At 45.0% G+C, this 20,258-nt stretch overlaps 1 protein-coding gene across 1 annotated transcript in view; it reads right to left on the bottom strand.

Annotated features, from left to right (window-relative positions):
* Positions 1-20,258, bottom strand: part of LOC141080593 (interleukin-5 receptor subunit alpha-like) — a 123,670-nt gene that overhangs the window by 74,849 nt on the left and 28,563 nt on the right. Inside the window, exon 3 of the mRNA XM_073565920.1 lies at positions 8,184-8,329. Within this exon, the coding sequence (XP_073422021.1) occupies positions 8,184-8,329 (146 nt within the window). The remainder of the gene's footprint in view (positions 1-8,183; positions 8,330-20,258) is intronic.

Raw genomic sequence — 20,258 nt, forward strand, 5'->3', positions numbered from 1 at the left:
CCCAATTTTTAATTTTCCCAAGCGTAACAGGAGAAATTGGACCCCAAAAGTTGTTTTCCAATTTGTCCTGAATACGCTGGTACCCCATATATGGGGGAAAACTACTGTTTGGGCACACGTTGGGGCTCAGAAGGGAAGAAGTGACGCTTTGGAATGCAGACTTTGATGGAATGGTCTGCGGGCGTCATGTTCCGTTTGCAGAGCCCCTGATGTGGTTAAACAGTAGAAACCCCCCACAAGTGACCCCATTTTGGAAACTAGACCCCCTAAGAAACTTATCTAGATATGTGGTGAGAACTTTGAACCCCCAAGTGTTTCACTAAAGTTTATACTGCCCAGGCATGAAAATAAAAAATCCTATTTTGTGCCCACAAAAATGATTGTTTAGTCCCCAATTTTTAATTTTCCCAAGCATAACAGGAGAAATTGGACCCCAAAAGTTGTTTTCCAATTTGTCCTGAGTACGCTGGTGCCCCATATGTGGGGGAAAACTACTGTTTGGGCACACGTCGGGGCTCAGAAGGGAAGAAGTGACGCTTTGGAATGCAGACTTTGATGGAATGGTCTTCGGGCGTCATGTTCTGTTTGCAGAGCCCCTGATGTGGTTAAACAGTAGAAACCCCCCACAAGTGACCCCATTTTGGAAACTAGACCCCCTAAGGAACTTATCTAGATATGTGGTGAGAACTTTGAACCCCCAAGTGTTTCACTAAAGTTTATACTGCCCAGGCGTGAAAATAAAAAATCCTATTTTGTGCCCACAAAAATGATCGTTTAGTCCCCAATTTTCAATTTTCCCAAGCGTAACAGGAGAAATTGGACCCCAAAAGTTGTTGTCCAATTTGTCCTGAGTACGCTGGTACCCCATATGTGGGAAAAAACTGTTTAGGCACACGGCAGGGTCGGAAGGGAGTGACGTTTTGAAATGCAGACTTAGATGGAATGGTCTGCGGGCGTCATTTTCCATTTGCAGAGCCCCTGATGTGCCTAAACAGTAAAAAAAAACCACAAGTGACATTGATTTGGAAACTAGACCCCCAAGGAACTTATCTAGATGTGCCCCAACTAATCTAATGTTTCCGGTAACGAAATTTATTAGTGCATTGAGGTGTGGTACAATTTGAAGCAATCCTTCATACACAGGCCAGGTTTTTCGGGGCAGGTGTCGCATTGATAAATGGTGTCCTTGCGTATTCCGTTTTTGTAACACACTCGGCACCTTTTTTGCGATTTACCTCTTTTTCCAGTTTGCGGGACCTCCCCCGGGAAATGCTGACCTGGTACAATACGAGCACCTTCAGTTCCGGAAGTTCTGGGGCCCGCTCCTTCCAGAGTGCCAAACATCAGGGCCTTAACCACTACCTCCTGAAACTAAAGGTACGACGTATCGCTGGGGCATGCACATTGTGACAATAGGAATGCGTTGAGCATTGCCAATTGGACGATGTGCACGACCAGCTTTTTGTACCACGCCTTGGCCTTTCTCAAAGCATTGTACGGTTGGAGGTATTGATCGGAGCGATCAACGCCCCCCATGTTTTTATTGTACCCCAGCACACATTCAGGTTTGCTGACCTGTGCCGAGGTACCCCGTACAGTGCTGAGGGCGCTGCCATCACCGTGTATGGTGGTCAAGAGAAAGACATCCCTCTTGTCCTTGTACTTGACCACCAGCAGGTGGTCGCTACATTGGGCCCTGCTCTCACCTTTTCGGAGCATCTGCCCAAGTAGCGTCTTCGGGAGGCCTCTCTGATTTTTGCGGACAGTACCGCAAGCTGCGGTACCTCGCGCAAAGAGGGCTTTGTAGAGTGGGACACTGGTATAAAAGTTATCAGTGTAGAGGTGATAACCTTTATCCAGCAGTGGGTGCACCAAATCCCACACAATTTTCCCACTCACTCCCAGGTCAGGAGGACACTCAGGGGGTTCAATCCTGGTGTCCTTTCCTTCGTACACTCTAAACCTGTGGGTGTACCCTGAGGTACTCTCACACAGCTTATAGAGTTTGATTCCGTACCTGGCCCTCTTACTGGGCAGGTATTGACGGAATCTGAGCCTGCCCTTAAAATGGACCAAGGACTCGTCCACGCAGATGTTCCTTTGGAGCACGTACACTTCAGCAAACTTTTTCTTGAAGTGTTCGATGACCGGCCGAACTTTGAACAGACGGTCAAAGTTGGGGTCATCTCATGCGAGACACTGTGCATTATCGTTATAATGCAGGAACTTGAGGATGGCCTGAAAACGCGCCCGGACCATGACTATTCGGAACACTGGAGTGTTGTATAAAATATCAACACTCCAATATTGCGAAATTTCAGGCTTCTTCAGGATACCCATGTGGAGGACCAGGCCCCAAAACTTCGTCATTTCAACTGCATCCACAGGAGACCAGTTAGTATAGGATGAAAGCGGGTTTTGCTCCAAAAATTGCCGAGCGTACAAATTAGTTTGCTCCACCATGTGGTTAACAAAATCCTCAGAGAAAAAGACTTTGAAAAAGTCAATTTCTGTGAGGCCGGTGGTGTCAAACTTGATTCCTGATTCTGCCACAAAATAAGGAATCAGTGGCTCATAATTTTCGGGGGGCGAGGTCCACACAGGGTTTGCTGAATCAGCTGCGGGCATGGTGGGCGCTGCCTCATCTTCTGTCCTGGAGCGTCTGCGTGGCGGTTCCGCAGGACCCGAGGAGGAAGATGAGGAGGGGGAAGAGGAAGAAGAAGAGGATGAAGAATCTGAAAAATAAAGAAAAGTCGGATCGTCATCCTCGCTATCAGTGTCGGAGGCAAGGTAAGAATATGCCTCCTCCATTGAATAGCGCTGTTGGGAGGAACGTGATGGGCAGGACATTTTTTTGTGTAAATATGGTGCTTGGGTGTACTTTATTTATAACTGTATATGTGGTGGGGGCTAGTGATTGGTGCACACTATCCTGTAAGAAAAAGCTAAAAGGAAATGTGGAAAAAAAAGTCTAAAACAGCAGGACCTAGATATGGTAAGTGAACGGCGTCACTTACCAAAATTTAGTGGCTGCTGGATGTGTGCACAGGGGTGGCTCAAAGGGGGGGGGAGGTGAAAAAGAAAAATGGAAAACAGCCGGCACGAACTTTTATAAGTGAATTGCGTCACTTATCAAAATTCAGCGGTTGCTAAATGTGCACACGGAAACGGCACAAAGGGGGGTAAAAAGAGGGGGCTGGGGGATTGGGGTGGATGAATAGAGATCGGACAGGGATCAACAGTTAGGGTTGTAGTTAGATGGCACAAAAAGGGGAAAAAAAATTAAAAACGGCAGGCAGGTGGCGCAAAAGTGGGGTGGAGGGGGGTGGGGGATGGGAAATTGGGGTGGATGAAGAGAGATTGGGCAGGGGTCAGTTAGGGTTGTAGTTAAGTGGCACAAGGGGGGAGAAAAAAATGAAAAACGGGATGTGTGTGCGAAGGAAAAAAAGCGAGCACGAGTGTTGTCGGTGAACTGCGTCACCGATCAATGCTCGGTGGCTGCGCACGGAGGTGGCGCAAAAGTGGGGTGGAGGGGGGTAAAAATAGGGGGAAGGGGGATGGGGGGATTGGGGTGGATGAAGAAAGATTGGGCAGGGGTCAGTTAGGGTTGTAGTTAGGTGGCACAAGGGGGGAGAAAAAAAATTGAAAAACGGGATGTGTGTGCGGGGGAAAAAAAAGCGAGCACGAGTGTTGATCGGTGAACTGCGTCACCAATCAACGCTCGGCGGCTGCGCATGGAGGTGGCGCAAAAGTGGGGTGGAGGGGGGTAAAAATAGGGGGAAGGGGGATGGGGGGATTGGGGTGGATGAAGAAAGATTGGGCATGGGTCAGTTAGGGTTGTAGTTAGGTGGCACAAGGGAGGGGAATGAAAAACGGGATGTGTGTGCGGAGTAAAAAAAAGCGAGCACAAGTGTTGATCGGTGAATTGCGTCACCGATCAACGCTTGGCGGCTGCACACGGAGGCGGCGCAAAAGGGGGGGTGGAGGGGGTAAAAGGGGGGTGAGGGGGGGGTAAAAGGGGGGTGGACGGGGGATGGGGGGGATGAAGATAGGTGGGGGGGTGAAGATAGATTGGGCAGGGGATCAGGGATCAATTAACACTTACAGTTGTAGTTTTCTTTCTTCTTCTTCTTTCTTCTGCAGGGATTGTGATGCTACAAGCTGTGGCACCACAATACCCAGCACAGGAGCTCTTGCTGCATCCGACCTCTCTGCAGGAATCCTCAGCTAGAGTGAGGACCCCTGCAGACAGGTTAGACAGGTCAGAGGCAGGTCAGGGGCAGGTCACAGAGCGGTCACATCGCTGCTGTGACCTGTCATTGGTGGGATCGAATGATTACATCGATCCCACCAATCCCTGATCTGCCTGGTGACCATGGTAACTGCCTAGGATCGGAGCTCACAGCTCCGATTCCTAGGCAGGTCATGGCCAGGCCATCAGCAGGGCACAGAGCGGTCACATAGTGACCGCAGCTGTGCCCTGTGGCTGGCGCGATCGCCGATCTAATCGATCGCGCCAACCACTTCCTGCATGCCCTGCTGGGCCTGTCCTAGGCTCCGGCCTAGGATCAGTGCTATTACAGCACCGATCCGGGCCGGTACCGGCAGGGCACAGCGGCGCAATATTGCGCCGCTGTGCGCTGCGATTGGCGCGATCGATTAGATCGGCGATCGCGCCAATCTGGGGGCTTTTCTCCAGTGCCTGCCATTGCCAGGCACCGGTCCTAGGATCGAGTACATCGGTACTCGATCCTAGCCTAGATTCCTGTTGTTTCAGCCAATCTGATTGGCTGAAACAAAGAGAATTGCTGTGATTGGTTGTTCTGAATTGAACAGCCAATCACAGCTCAGAGAGGGGCGGGCCAGGGCGGAGACTGCCCGGGATGCCGAGGCCATCTATCCTGAGGTAAGATGGCATCGGCATTTTAATGCTATCACCGCGACTTAAGTTGCGATGTCGCATTAAAGGGCATGACGTAATATTCCATCCATGGTAATTAGGTCCATGGTCACATGGACGGAATATTACGTCAATTGTAGGTAAGGGATTAAGGGTCAGAGTGGCCTTCCAGATTCAATACTCCCCGTCACTGCCGCTCACTGCCCCAAGGAGGGATGCATAGTTCTGTACCTCACCATTGAGAACCCCTCAGAGAATGAGCAAGGGTTATATGTACTAGGCTCAAGTACTAAACTTGGGAGGGAAAATGGTGACACAAAAGGTAAATTTTGGCTAAGAAGCATAGATACCAGTGGGGGCACACAGGGAGCACTTGACAAATTCAAAGTCAAGAACGAGACAATAGTTGTGTTTAAACCACCATCCCCGTAAATAAGAATGCAAAGCGGATAAACTATTTATACAATAATCAACAACGGTTTATAAAATACACTGGGGATGCCATAAAGGCAATTATTGACCCATTAAGTTTGCAATAGTTATTTTATGTCCTTTGATCAAATTTTCCTTAATTCTATGCTGCATAGCTCCATGCCTTAAGAAAATGATGACGATGACCATGGAAACCACAGTAATGACTATGCATGCCGATTTTGAAGATCCCCTGTATGAAAGATGTCCCAATGAAAACATGCAAGCACCACCTCCGGAATATGCCTGCCTGAAGCAAGACAACGAGGGAAAGTCCAGGATCTGACTTCCTCCTGTGCAAAGTCCGTTAGGAGGGGGTCCATCTACTAGAGATGGGTCGTCTCGTATATACTGTGAAGATTAGTTAGTTAGGTTCCAGCATTGTTGAGATAGGTAGGCCGGGAGGACAGATTGATAGGTTCGATGAGATTAGGATTTTGATTTTGCATATTTCCAAAGGAGGGACTGTTAAGGGGAGAATATATGGCATATGAATATATACAAGAATCAAAACTGTACCACTGTATAGACGCTTTGCTGAATATTGGGATCATGTAACTTTAAGATAGTTCCGATTTTCTGAGAATTACTTCTGTATTGTATAACCCATCTAGGCTTCATGTAATACTGGGTGGACTAGGGTGGACTAGGGTGGATCGGGCTAGAAGACGATAATTATGTACATAATGATTATGTAGCGATATGGGAACATATGAGATCATATGAGATCAATACTAATTTGCTATTTGGGGTAAACAGTAATTTGGAAATGCACCCATTATGTAACACAATGAGATAGCGCAATTTCTGTCATAAAAACTGTACACCTTGGATTAAAGATGGAGAAGAATCATATTGACATGATACACCTTGTCTTGTGCATTCTTTTCTCCGTGCACGTAAAATCTCTGCCAGAGATCCAATTCGGCCACAGACAATTAAGACGGGCCACACCCTAGTGTGGCAGAATCCATAGAAATCAACACTACCAGTGACATAGTCTCATCCAGGGACATTGAGGAGGGACTGTAAACCATTATATACCATATCTGACTGCAAAGATCTTGGCAAAATTGACTGTGCAGAGCTGCTCATTCCAGGAGGTCTCCACAGACCAGCATCAGAACTGAAAGCAGTACTCATCCACACTATTTTTTCCCTGAACCAACCTGCAGACCATTGATTCAGCAGCCACCACTTTATCGAAGTCATCATAAATGTGCCCCAAAGCAGAGAAAAAACTGGAGAATCCTCAGGCAGAGAAAATGCTCAAGCCTCAGGATCTACACAGAGCAATGATAGAATAATACCCACACATTGACTCTCACTTCCGGATGAAACAGGAAGGTGTTGAAAAAATAATTCACTTGAAGAAAGAAAAACAGAAAACTTCGGTCCCCATTGAATCAATCCGACAAATTTACCTAGGGTTCAGAGAGCAACTTTAGATTTAGCAGAACCTGCGTAGTGGAGGTTAGCACATGCTGTTGTTGCTGCTTTATGTTGGCCACCTCCAAAGACAATGGCCACAACTGCGTGGTCAGGGTGTCCACCACATTGATGATGGGCTTTCAGTACACAAGGAATGAAATGGGCTAGTGATAATGTCACGATGTGTTGGTCTGAAGTAAGGGAGAGGAGGTCCTGCAACTGGCCCTGAAGCTGGGACCTTCACTATCCCTGTCCCAGGGGTACTCTTGGAGGTAGAGAGGCCTGGGTCTCCATCCTTACTATGCTCCTTAATGCACACTAAAACTATTCCCTCCCCCATTCAGGGAGGCATGGGACTGACGTGAATCGGATAGCACAAACCAGACAGACAGGATGAAAAGAAACTGCAATCATACTAAAATGCACATGAAACAACAAAGTAGAAAACAAGGGAACAGTAGAATCAACCAACCAAATGGGAGAGGATAAGGAAATATGCACACAATCAAAACCATGCTGATAACACCTAGAGTTGACACTCACTAACTGACACAAATAAGAACTACTCCTTCACCACCAAACCAGGTAAATGTAAGCCATCTCCAGCAGGGAACAGAGAAAGCAGTGAGGTTTAAATAGAAGCCGCTGCAGAGTTATAGGATAAGTGAAGGGTCAAATGGAAAACATCTGCTGTAAGAAAGAAGTGTACAAAAATACAAAGGGTCATCAGCCCCCAGCCGCAAATGGATCTCCAGTGGCTCAGTGAAGAGAGACGCAGGCAAACAAGAACACAAGACTGCCAGATCAAATTCTGAGGCATGACATGAGTAATTTCTAAAATACAGTATGCATGGGCACTGAATAATGGAATACGTTTGAAATGCGTCATTCTCTGTCCCACTATTTTGGATGTAATTATTATTATTATCATTAATATGGAATAAAAGTGATTTTTTTTATCAGGAACTGGAATACCCCAATCATTTTTTTCCTATATCTACAGTACGTACATATCTATATCTACATGAATGGTCAGATCATGCTTTCCATGCATACTGGACTGCAATAATTGGTGAGTTGGCACATTCCTTTTTTTTATCCACTTCCACTGGATAATTAGCAAAAACATATCATCATTAGTTAGTTGTCAATTTCTTCAACAAATAAAAATCAATTATTAGCACAAGATCAAAATATTCCATTTTCAAATCACAAGTAATGCAGTTCATGCAGTTTTTGTCTGAAATGTGCAATGTCATATATAATTATATAACTGTGATGTATTTTATAAAGTAACTAACTGGACTTTAAACTCTCCAAGCAAAGGTAAAAAGAAATAATAATTTAAAAAGAATATAGTTAAAATAAAAATACTCTGTACCTGTTTTTCTTTATCCAGATATCGATAGGACAAATAATAGCAAACAGTAAAATGACCTTTTTCTGCACTTTCTTCTGCTTCCCAGGAAATATTGATAGAATTGAATTCCCCATTTGAAATTGTCACATTTGGCTTTTTAAGCATAACTGCGAATAAATTATTATTGTATGATAATATAAACAATTATTATAATGACAAAAAAAAGAAATAATAAAAAGCTTTAATATAATCTATAATAATAAATGCCCTAAGCAGCTTCCGGTTGTAACAACTTCCATCCAGTTGTAACCGGTGACGTCACCGCACACCTCTTTCCATGTTAACCCTCAACACACACACTCCTCTCACCTTTCACCATCTCCACTCACTCTTTCACTCCACATACGACCCTTTCTCTCACTCCGTCTCTCATACTCACGCCGTCATCGCCGCTGATCCACGATCCCCGACATCTTCTTCCGCCGGCGCCATCCTGGATGCAGACGTCCTCCACGCCGGCGACATGTTCTTGCGGCGACGCCATTTTGGATCGGCGAAATCCCGCGATAGTCAAGATGGCGTCGCCGCAAGAACATGTCGCCGGCGTGGACAACGTCTGGATCCAGGATGGCGCTGGCGGAAGAAGATGTCGGGGATCGTGGAGCAGCGGCGATGACGGCGTTAGTATGAGAGACGGAGTGAGAGAAGGGGTCGTATGTGGAGTGAAAGAGTGAGTGGAGATGGTGAAAGGTGAGAGTAGTGTGTGTGTTGAGGGTTAACATGGCAAGAGGTGTGATGCTATCGCATCCTCCTGATGCAATAGCATCGGGCCGTAATCTAGTACAGTATATTATTCAAAAGAGTTTACTGAATTTGCTTTTGGTACTGTATATAAGATTCCACTGGAGTAACAAGTCAGTTCATGATTTTTTTCCTTCTTAATATGCCACAAGCATTTGTGAGTGAATGGTAATAATAATAATAATACATTTTATTTTTATAGCGCCGACATATTCCGCAGCACTTTACATTTCAGAGGGGATTTGTACAGACAATAGACATTACAGCATAACAATAATCACATACAGTAGATTATAACAAATACCAAGAGGAAAGAGGGCCCTGCTCGCAAGCTTACAGTCTATGAATGGTACTATTGAAAAGCAGAATGACATTAACTCAGCTACAAAGCGGCAGAGAACTGAAGTTTCAGAGCAGGGTCGTGAAGTGCTGAGGCACATGGTGCATAAAAGTCACCAATATTCTGCTGACAAAGCAGTCCACACTCTGTAGAGTTACAAATCTCCACTGGCATCAACATCAGCACAAAAACTGCACCATCAGCTTTATGGCATAGGTCTTCATAGCATGCCAGCACTGGACTCTGGAGCAGTGGACATATCTTCTGTTCAATGAAGAATCAAGCTTCTCTATTTGATAGTCTGGTAGACATATTTGATTTTTGCAAATGCCAGTAGAATCATATTTACCTGCTTGAATGCACTATGACAACTGAAAGATTTGGTGGAGGAGAGATAATACACTGCTAAAAAAAATAAAGGGAACACTTAAACAGAATATAACTCCAAGTAAATCAAACTTCTGTGAAATCAAATGTCCACTTAGGAAGCAACACTGATTGATAATCAATTTCACATGCTTTTGTGCAAATGGAATAGACAACAGATGGAAATTATTGGCATTTATCAAGACACCCTCAATAAAGGAGTGGTTCTGCAGGTGGGGACCACAGACCACATCTCAGTACCAATGCTTTCTGGCTCATGTTTTCATCACTTTTGAATGTTGGTTGTGCTTTCACAGTCGTGGTAGCATGAGACGGACTCTACAACCCACACAAGTGGCTCAGGTAGTGCAGCTCATCCAGGAAGGCACATCAATGCGAGCTGTTGCAAGAAGGTTTGCTGTGTCTGTCAGCATAGTGCCCAGAGGATGGAAGCACTACCAGGAGACAGGCCAGTACACCAGGAGACGTGGAAGGGACCGTAGGAGGGCAACAACCCAGCAGCAGGACTGTTACCTCCACCTTTGTGCAAGGAGGAACAGGAGGAGCACTGCGAGAGCCCTGCAAAATGACCTCCAGCAGGCCACAAATGTGCATGGGTCTGCATAAACAGTTAGAAACCGACTCCATGAGGATGGTCTGAGGGCCTGACGTTCACAGACGGGGGTCGTGCTCACAGCCCAACACCATGCAGGACGCTTGGCATTTGCCACAGAGCACCAGGATTGGCAAATTCGCCACTGGCGCCCTGTGCTCTTCACAGATGAAAGCAGGTTCACACTGAGCACATGTGACAGACGTGACAGAGTCTGGAGATGCTGTGGAGAGCAATCTTCTGCCTGCAATCCGCTCCATCCACCAACGTCACGTTGCACCACAGACTGTCCAGGAGTTGGTGGATGCTTTAGTCCAGGTTTGGGAGGAGATCCCTCAGGAGACCATCCGCTGCCTCAGCAAGAGCATGCCCAGGCGTTGTACAGTAGGGATGTCATACAGGCACACACAATACTGAGCATATTTTCCTTGTCATGAGGCATTTCTATTGAAGTTGGATCAGCCTGTAATTTGTTTTTCCACTTTGATTTTGAGTATCATTCCAAATTCAGACCTCCATGGGGTATTCATTTTGATTTACATTGATAATTGTTATGTTTTATTATTCTGAATACATTCCACTATGCAATGAATAAAAAAATTGCAACTGGAATATTTCATTCAGAGATGTCTAGGATGTGGTATTTTAGTGTTCCCTTTATTTTTTTTGAGCAGTGTACTATGAGGTTGGTTTGGGCCCCTTAGTTCCAGTGATAAGAAAACTTAATGCTTCAGCATACCAAGACATTTGGACAACTGTATATTTTCAACTTTGTGGAAAGTGTCTTTCTGTTCTAGTATGACTGCACAAAGCAAGAGGCATAAAAGCATGGCTGGTTGAGTTTGGTGTGGAAATACTTGAAATCACACAGAAACCTGACCAAATCAGAAACACACTCACATGCACACACAAACACACACGCACACACAAACACACACACACACACAATCTTCCATGACCAGAGCCTGCACCAAACAGAGGAAGTCCGACATCAGAGTACTATTACGCTCAATGTCGGAAAGGGGGTAATGAACTGGGTGCCCATGTACATTCCGTGTGGCAGAACATTCCTCAGGTAGCTATTATAACCTTATTGATAGCATGTCAAGGCCTGGAAGTGTGTATATTTCTGCACATGGTGCTTATACTCATTATTGAAAAAATCAAGATGTTTTTAAAATTTGCTTCCTTTTTTGATCATTTGCATATCTTTAACATACATATGGATCCTCTAATTTCTATAATTCCACCACTTTCCCTTATTGATGTTACAATTTCAATCTTGAGGCATTTATTAATACTGTAGATAGATAGATACTGTAAATAGCAAAAATCAAGGCAGCACAAGCCAAAAAAGGGGGGCAGGGGTGCAGAACCTCCCTGGCATAAACCAATCCTCCATTATACATACATAAATGAAGGCAGCACTCCAAAATAGAAAATTGGAAGAATGTAATAGCCGATAGTGATGGCAATGTTTCAGTTCAATTGACTTGAGGAAGGTCCTCAAGTGGACCAAAACGTAGCCATCACTATGTGCTATTAAATGTATCTAATTTTCTATTTTGTGCTGCTTTCACTTTTGTACATAGATAGATACTGTAGATAGATAGATAGATAGATAGATAGATACATAGATAGAAAAAAGTTAGCTAAAGATAGATAGAAAAAAGATTGATCAAAAGTTTACATAACCCAGCAGAATATTTGCTTTCTTGGCCTTTTTTCGGAGAATATGAATGATAACATCAAAACTTTTTCTTCACTCATGGTTAGTGGTTGGGTGAAGCCATTTATTGTCAAACTACTGTGTTTTCTCTTTTTAAATCATAATGAAACCCAAAACATCCAAATGACCCTGATCAAAAATTCACAAACCCTGGTGATTTTGTCCTGATAAGGGTGGTTTCACATTAGCGCTTTTTAAGCGCACGCACGGCCGGGGGTAGCTCCGCCCCCGAGCCGGCTCTCTGCCCGGCGTGCCCGCCCCTTGCTTGTAGCACCGCCTCCTAGCTCCCAGCGGCGCCTGCGATCGGCGCACCCTATCTTTAGCATATCGTGCGCTAGTTGACGCACTTTTGACGGTGCGCCGTGCGCGCCAAAATCCGAAAAGTTTGATTTTGGCGCGCACGGCGCACCGTCAAAAGTGCGCAGCGCAGGTCAAAGCACAACTAGCGCACGGCCTGCGCACGATCTGCGCACCCTATGCTAAAGATAGGGTGCGCCGATCGCAGGCGCTGCTGGGCGCTAGGAGGCGGCGCTACAAGCAAGGGGCGGGCACGCCGGGCAGAGAGCCGGCTCTGGGCGGAGCTACCCCCGGCCGTGCGTGCGCTTAAAAAGCGCTAATGTGAAACCACCCTAACATGCACAGAAGTTGACACAAATGGGTTAGAATGACTGCTAAAGGTAGCATCGTCACCTATGACCTGTTTGCTTGTAATCAGTGTGTGTGCATAAAAGCTGAGTGAGTTTCTGAGACCCAGACAGGCTCTTGCATCTTTCATCCAGTCATTGACATTTATGGATGGTGAGTCATGGGGAAAGCAAAAGAATTGTCAATGAATCTACAAGAAAAGGTAGCTGAACTGTATAAAACAGGAAAGGGATACAAAAAGATATCCAAGGAATTGATAATGCCAGCCAGCAGCATTCAAACTGTGATTAACAAATGGAAAATCAGAGGGTCTGTGAAAACAAAACCACGGTCAGGTAGACCAAAACAAAAATTGCCCACAGCTGCCAGGAAAATTGTTCAGGATGCAAAGAAAAAACAGCTGAAATACTGGACTCTCTAAAAACTAGCTGTGTGGCTGTTTCAAGATGCACATTAAGGAGGTACTTGAAGAAAGAAGGGCTGCATGGTCGAGTCGCCAAAAGAAAGCCATTGCTGCACAAATGCCACAAAGTATCTCGTCTACAATATGTAAAACAGCACAGAGACAATCCTCAAAACTTCTGGAACAAGATAAGCAAGGTAATTTGGCGTGATGAGAGCAAAATTGAACTTTGTGGCCATAAACATAATCGTTACATTTTGAGAGAGGTCAACAAGGCCTATGATGAAAGGAACACAATTCCTACTGTAAAGGATGGAAGAGGATCGCTGATGTTTTGGGGATGTGTGAGCTACAAAGGCACAGGAACCTTGGTTAAAGTTGAAAGAAAGATGATTGCAACATGTTATCTTCAAATACTGGAGTAAATTTACAATCATTAGCCCGGAAGCTATGCATGGGACGTACTTGGACATTCCGACATGACAACGATCCAAAACACAAGGCCAAATTGACCTGTCATTGGCTACAGCAGAACAAAGTGAAGATTCTGGAGTGGCCATCTCAGTCTCCTGACCTCAATATCATTGAGCCACTCTGGGAAGATCTCAAATTCATGCTAGACAGCCCAGGAATTTACAGGAACTGGAGGCTTTTTGCCAAAAAGAGTGGGCAGCTTTTCCATCTGAGAAAATAAAGAACCTCATTCACAACTACCACAAAATACTTCAAGCTGTCATTGATGTTAGAAGGGGCAATACACGGCATTGAGAAATAAGGTATGTGACTTTTTTATCAGGGTCATTTGGATGTTTTGGGTTGTCATTATGATTTAAAAAGAGAAAACACAGTAGTTTGATAATAAATGCCTTCACCCAATCATTAACCATGAATGGAGAAAAAGTTTAGATATTATCACTCATATTCTCTGAAAAAAGGCCAAGAAAACAAAAATTCTGCCGGGGTATGTAAACTTTTAAGCACAACTATAGATAGATAGATATGCATGAATATGTATAACTGCAAAAGAATAAATATGTCTATGATAATATTATTACCATTATAACAATGAGTAGTGAGTGATTCAGAATTTTCTAAATTGTATTGCTTCTCCCTCAAATCCACAGATATATTTAACTTTGTACTGTATCTAAGATTAGCCTTCATTTCCGAACAATTAGGCAATATTGTCTGAACAGCAATATATTCAAACTTGTTTACAGTTTCGAGTAGACTTGAATTTCTCAACGACAACACAATGTGACTCACATCCTGAAGAACTCATGAAGGGTTGCAGAAACCAAAAGCAAAAATGCTGTGTTCTGCACTTTCTACATTATTTCAAACACAGTAAAAGCTATCTTACTTTATTACTTCCAACCCCACCCCACCTTTTTTAAAGCAACATTCACCCTTTCCATGTCTCCATTCAAGGTTTCCTGATTCTTTGGGGATGAAGAATAATATCGGAAGGTGGAGCAATGCATAAAGGATACTAAAGCTTCCTGTTGTAATTTTTCAAGCAAGTTTGGGTGAAAATGATATAAGGACATGTAATATAAAACCATTTATCAACACCGTTGCCTTATATGAGTGGGAATTTTAGGGAATTAAGGCATCCTGACATGCCTTCTATGCACGTAGACTGATGTATGGTAGCCGTATACATTTGACTCAACTTACAGAGCAATAAGGGGTTTGTCAGAGCCAGGGGTGGATTAAGGGTAGCCAGGGCCCGGGGCAGTTCAGACTCTGTGGGCCCCCCTCGTCACGTGACGGGGGTCACGAATCGTAGAGCCACACTCTACATAGAGAATAATGGGGCCTCCAGCACCGACCTCCACCCGCAGAGCCGCACTCCACATAGAGAATAATGGAGCCTCCAGCACCGACCTCCACCCGCAGAGCCGCACTCCACATAGAGAATAATGGAGCCTCCAGCACCGACCTCCACCCGCAGAGCCGCACTCCTCATAGAGAATAATGGGGCCTCCAGCACCGACCTCCACCCGCAGAGCCACACTCCACATAGAGAATAATGGAGCCTCCAGCACTGACCTCCACCCGCAGAGCCACACTCCACATAGATAATGGGGCCTCCAGCACCGACCTCCACCCGCAGAGCCACACTCCACATAGAGAATAATGGAGCCTCCAGCACCGACCTCCACCCGCAGAGCCGCACTCCACATAGAGAATAATGGAGCCTCTGGCACCGACCTCCACCCGCAGAGCCGCACTCCACATAGAGAATAATGGGACCTCCAGCACCGACCTCCACCCGCAGAGCCGCACTCCACATAGAGGATAATGGAGCCTCCAGCACCGACCTCCACCCGCAGAGCCACACTCCACATAGAGGATAATGGGGCCTCCAGCACCGACCTCCACCCGCAGAGCCACACTCCACATAGAGAATAATGGAGCCTCCAGCACTGACCTCCACCCGCAGAGCCGCACTCCACATAGAGAATAATGGAGCCTCCGGCACCGACCTCCACCCGCAGAGCCGCACTCCACATAGAGAATAATGGAGCCTCCAGCACCTACCTCCACCCGCAGAGCCGCACTCCACATAGAGGATAATGGAGCCTCCAGCACCTACCTCCACCCGCAGAGCCGCACTCCACATAGAGAATAATGGGGCCTCCAGCACCGACCTCCACCCGCAGAGCCGCACTCCACATAGAGAATAATGGAGCCTCCAGCACCGACCTCCACCCGCACTCCACATAGAGAATAATGGAGCCTCCAGCACCTACCTCCACCCGCAGAGCTGCACTCCACATAGAGAATAATGGGGCCTCCAGCACCGACCTCCACCCGCAGAGCCGCACTCCACATACATGGCTGCTCTCAGTGCTCTGTGCTGTGCGCACAGGACCTGTGATGAGGTCACAGGAGGGGAGGAGACAGGGGTCACATGATCGGGGGCCCTGACACCTTACCTCCTGTGATCTCATCACAAGCCTTTGCACGCTACCAGCAGCATCAGCGTTCACGCTACTTGTAGATGCTGCTGGTAGCAGAGCACATAATGCCGCCCCCACGGTCACTCACTTTTAGGTGGGGAGAAGATGGAGTGCCATTGCAGCAGCCAGCAGGAATGTGGTGGGGGCCCCCTTAGAAGCTCTTGTGGTGGGGGCCCTGGGGCTGAAGCCCCGCCTGCCCTGCCTATAATCCGGCCCTGCGCGGTGGCGGATTATAATGGGGCAATTTACTGGCCTGGGCTGTGGGCCCCTTAACCCCACTGGGCCCGGGGCAACTGCCCAAATTGACCTCATTATAATCCGCCACTGGTCAGAGCATAAGTTGGCATTACTCCATGGGGGTACGATAGGGAAATGAGGGTTTTACAGGAGCACATGCTGCCAGCATTAGTGTATAAGGAGCAAAGGGTAGAATAAGATTTTAAAGGGGCCTTTACACACAGCGATATCGCTAAATCATCACCGATTTTGTGACGCAGCAGCGAAATCGCTAGCGATATCGCTATGTGTGATACTTACCTCTGACCGGCTCCCCCGCTGTATGTCGCTGATTGCACGAGATCGTCCAGGTCCATTTCTCATCGGTCGCTTCCTGCTGGACTTCCTGCTGACGCCAACGAGCGACGCGTGGACGCGGGCAGAGGATGTCGGGATCGCCATGTCTGAAAGGTAATTAACGACCGCTGCTGTGTCGCTACATCGCTGTGAGATCTGCCTGTGTGGCAGCTCACTAGCGACCATTTAGCGATGCACCAGCGATCCTGACCGGGTCGTATCGTGGTCGGGATCGCTGATGCATCTCTAAATGTAAAGGGGCCTTAAGTTGTTTATAGAGGCATAGGCTGGCACAAGACTATGAGCAGAATATAGGGACAAGGGGTTGTAAGTGGATTATAGGGACGCAGACTAATTCTATGAGTGCTTTATAAGGTCATAACGCATCTAGACTATGTTCTGAATTTATTTCTTATGTTACATAGGCTGGAAATATCTGCACTAGTATTAGTCCAAAGATATCTGAGGAGTTGCCTTTGCAGTCTTGAGGAGAAATCATCATATCAGTCTGGGCCAGATGAGAAGAAAAGGGGGAATGTCTACATTCTGAGAAGAGATAGTGAATTACTAGAGTTAAAGAGTAGCTAAACGTTTCTTTATTATCGATCAGTCTTTGAAATGTTGTAATCAAACAGCAAGAGAATAAATAGAGTATTAGTATGGAGGAAGGGAGCAGAGAAACTAACACTGATGTATGGATTTGGGAGAGAAAAATGTGGATATTTCTGCTCTGCTGATGAGTACTGTAGATAGAAGACAAAAAAGCCAGGAGTTATTACATGCAGTTTTTAATCTAGGCATTTCTAAGTACACTCGCTTCTTCTTCAGGATTTGACCTGGTTATACCCTGAAGGAAAAGTGTGTGTACTTCAAAAGGCATAGATTAAAAACCACATTTATGCAAACTCCTGTACTTGGATCTTCAATCTACTCATGAGCAACATGGAAATATTTATATTTTCCTTCCCCAATCCATTGCATCAGTGGGATAACCTGTGGATCTGCAGGAGCTGATGTTTTTCATACCCATACATTGTTGTGTGATCACAACTCCATCAGGTTGGCATAAACTATTTATTAAATTTGCTTTATTCCAGGTAAGACCCTATTGTGCTTTTTATGCTCTCCAGCTCCTGTATATAAACACCGGTGTACAATATGGACATTTATTAGACCTGCAGTCAAAACCATCTACGCGAATGAACAAAGCAGCTGAAACTGCCCTTTCTGAATGGAGTTTGAAAGAAAAGGAAGCAAGATAAAGTAATGGAGTATATTGCAAAGATTCATAACTATGCAAGATCTGATCAATAGCTAAATAATGAAAAAAAGTTTTGTAGCTCTTATCTATACTTTAACCCCTTAAGCCCCAAGGGTGGTTTGCACGTTCATGACCGGGCCAATTTTTACAATTCTGACCACTGTCCCTTTATGAGGTTATAACTCTGAAACTCTTCCATGGATCCCAGTGATTCTGACATTGTTTTATCGTGACATATTGTACTTCATGTTAGTGGTAAAATTTCATTCATATAACTTGCGTTTATTTGTGAAAAAAATTGAAATTTGGCGAAAATTTTGAAAATGTTGCAATTTTCCAAATTTGAATTTTTATGCCCTTAAATCACAGAGATACGGCACACAAAAAACTTAATAAATAACATTTCCCTCATGTTTACTTTACATCAGCACAATTTTGGAACCAAATTTTTTTTTTGTTAGGATGTTATTAGGGTTAAAAATTGACCAGCGATTTCTCATTTTTGCAACACCATTTTAATTTTACGGACCACATCACATTTGATGCCACTTTGAAGGGTCTATATGATAGAATACCCAAAAGTGACACCAAAAGTGACACCATTCTAAAAACTGCATCCCTTAAGGTGCTCAAAACCACATTCAAGAAGTTTATTAACCCTTTAGGTGCGTCACAGGAATTTTTTGAATATTTAAAAAAAAATGAACATTTAACTTTTTTTCACAAAAAAAATACTTCAGGTTCATTTTTTTTATTTTACCAAGGGTAATAGGAGAAATTGGACTGCAAAAGTTATTGCGCAGTTTGTCCTGAGTACGCTGATACCTGATATGTGGGGGGAACCACTGTTTCGGCGCATGGCAGACCTCAGAAGGGAAGGAGCGCCGTCTGACTTTTTCCATGCAAAATTGGCTGGAATTCAGATCGGATGCCATGTCGCGTTTGGAGAGCCCCTGATGTACCTAAACAGTGGAAAGCCCCCACAATTGACCCCATTTTGGAAACTAGACCCCCCAAGGAACTTATCTAGATATGTGGTGAGAACTTTGAACCCACAAGGGCTTCACAGAAGTTTATAACGTACATTGGTACAATTAAAAAATCATATTTTTTCCACAAAATGATCTTTTCGCCTCCAATTTTTATTTTTCCAAGGGTAACAGGACCCTAAAAGTTATTGTGCAATTTGTCCTGAGTGCGCTGATACCCCACATGTTGGGGTAAACCACTATTTAGGCGCATGGCAGAGATCGGAAGGGAAGCAGCGCATTTGACGTATTTGACTGGAATTGAGATCGGACACCATGTCGCGTTTGGAAAGCCCCTGATGTACCAAAACAGTAGAAACCCCCCACAAATGACACCATTTTGGAAACTAGACCCCCCAAGGAACGTATCTAGATGTGCTGTGAGCACTTTGAACCCCCCAGTGCTTCACAGAAGTTTATAATGCCCGGGTGTGAAAATAAAAAAATCGTATTTTTTCCACAAACATGATCTTTTAGTCACCAATTTTTTTATTTTCCCAAGGGTACAAGGAGAAATTGGACCCCAAAAGTTGTTGTCCAATTTGTCCTGAGTACGCTGATACCCCATATGTGGGAGAAAACTACTGTATGGGCACACGTCGGGGCTCGGAAGGGAAGTAGTGACGTTTTGGAATGCAGACTTTGATGGAATGGTCTGCAGGTGTCATGTTGCCTTTGGAGAGCCCCTAATGTACCTAAACAGTGAAAAACCCCCACAAATGACCCCATTTTGGAAACTAGACCCCCTAAGGAACTTATCTAGATGTGTGGTGAGAACTTTGAACCCCAAAGGGCTTCACAGAAGTTTATAATGCCCAGGCATGAAAATAAAAAAATCGCATTTTTTCCACAAACATGATCAATTAGTCTCCAATTTTTTTATTTTCCCAAGGGTAACAGGAGAAATTGGACCCCAAAAGTTATTGTCCAATTTGTCCTGAGTACGCTGATACCTCATATGTGGGAGAAAACTACTGTATGGGCACACGTCGGGGCTCGGAAGGGAAGTAGTGACGTTTTGGAATGCAGACTTTAATGGATTGGTCTGCGGGTGTCATGTGCATTTGGAGAGCCCCTGATGTACCTAAACTATTGAAAATCCCCTCAAGTGACCCCATTTTGGAAACTAGACCCCCCATGGAACTTATCTAGATGTGTGGTGAGCACTTTGAACCCCCAAGTGCTTCACAGAAGTTTATAACGCCTGGGCGTGAAAATAAAAAAATAATTTTTTCCACAAAAATGATATTTTTGCCCCCAATTTTTTATTTTCCTAAGGGTAACAGGAGAAATTGGACCCCAAAAGTTGTTTTGAAATTTGTCCTGAGTATGCTGATACCCTATATGTGGGGGTAAAACACTGTTTGG

This window comes from Dendrobates tinctorius, unplaced genomic scaffold (genome assembly GCF_039654945.1).
Source record: "Dendrobates tinctorius isolate UK_male_01 unplaced genomic scaffold, ASM3965494v1 ptg000016l, whole genome shotgun sequence".
Taxonomy (NCBI): Eukaryota; Metazoa; Chordata; class Amphibia; order Anura; family Dendrobatidae; genus Dendrobates; species Dendrobates tinctorius.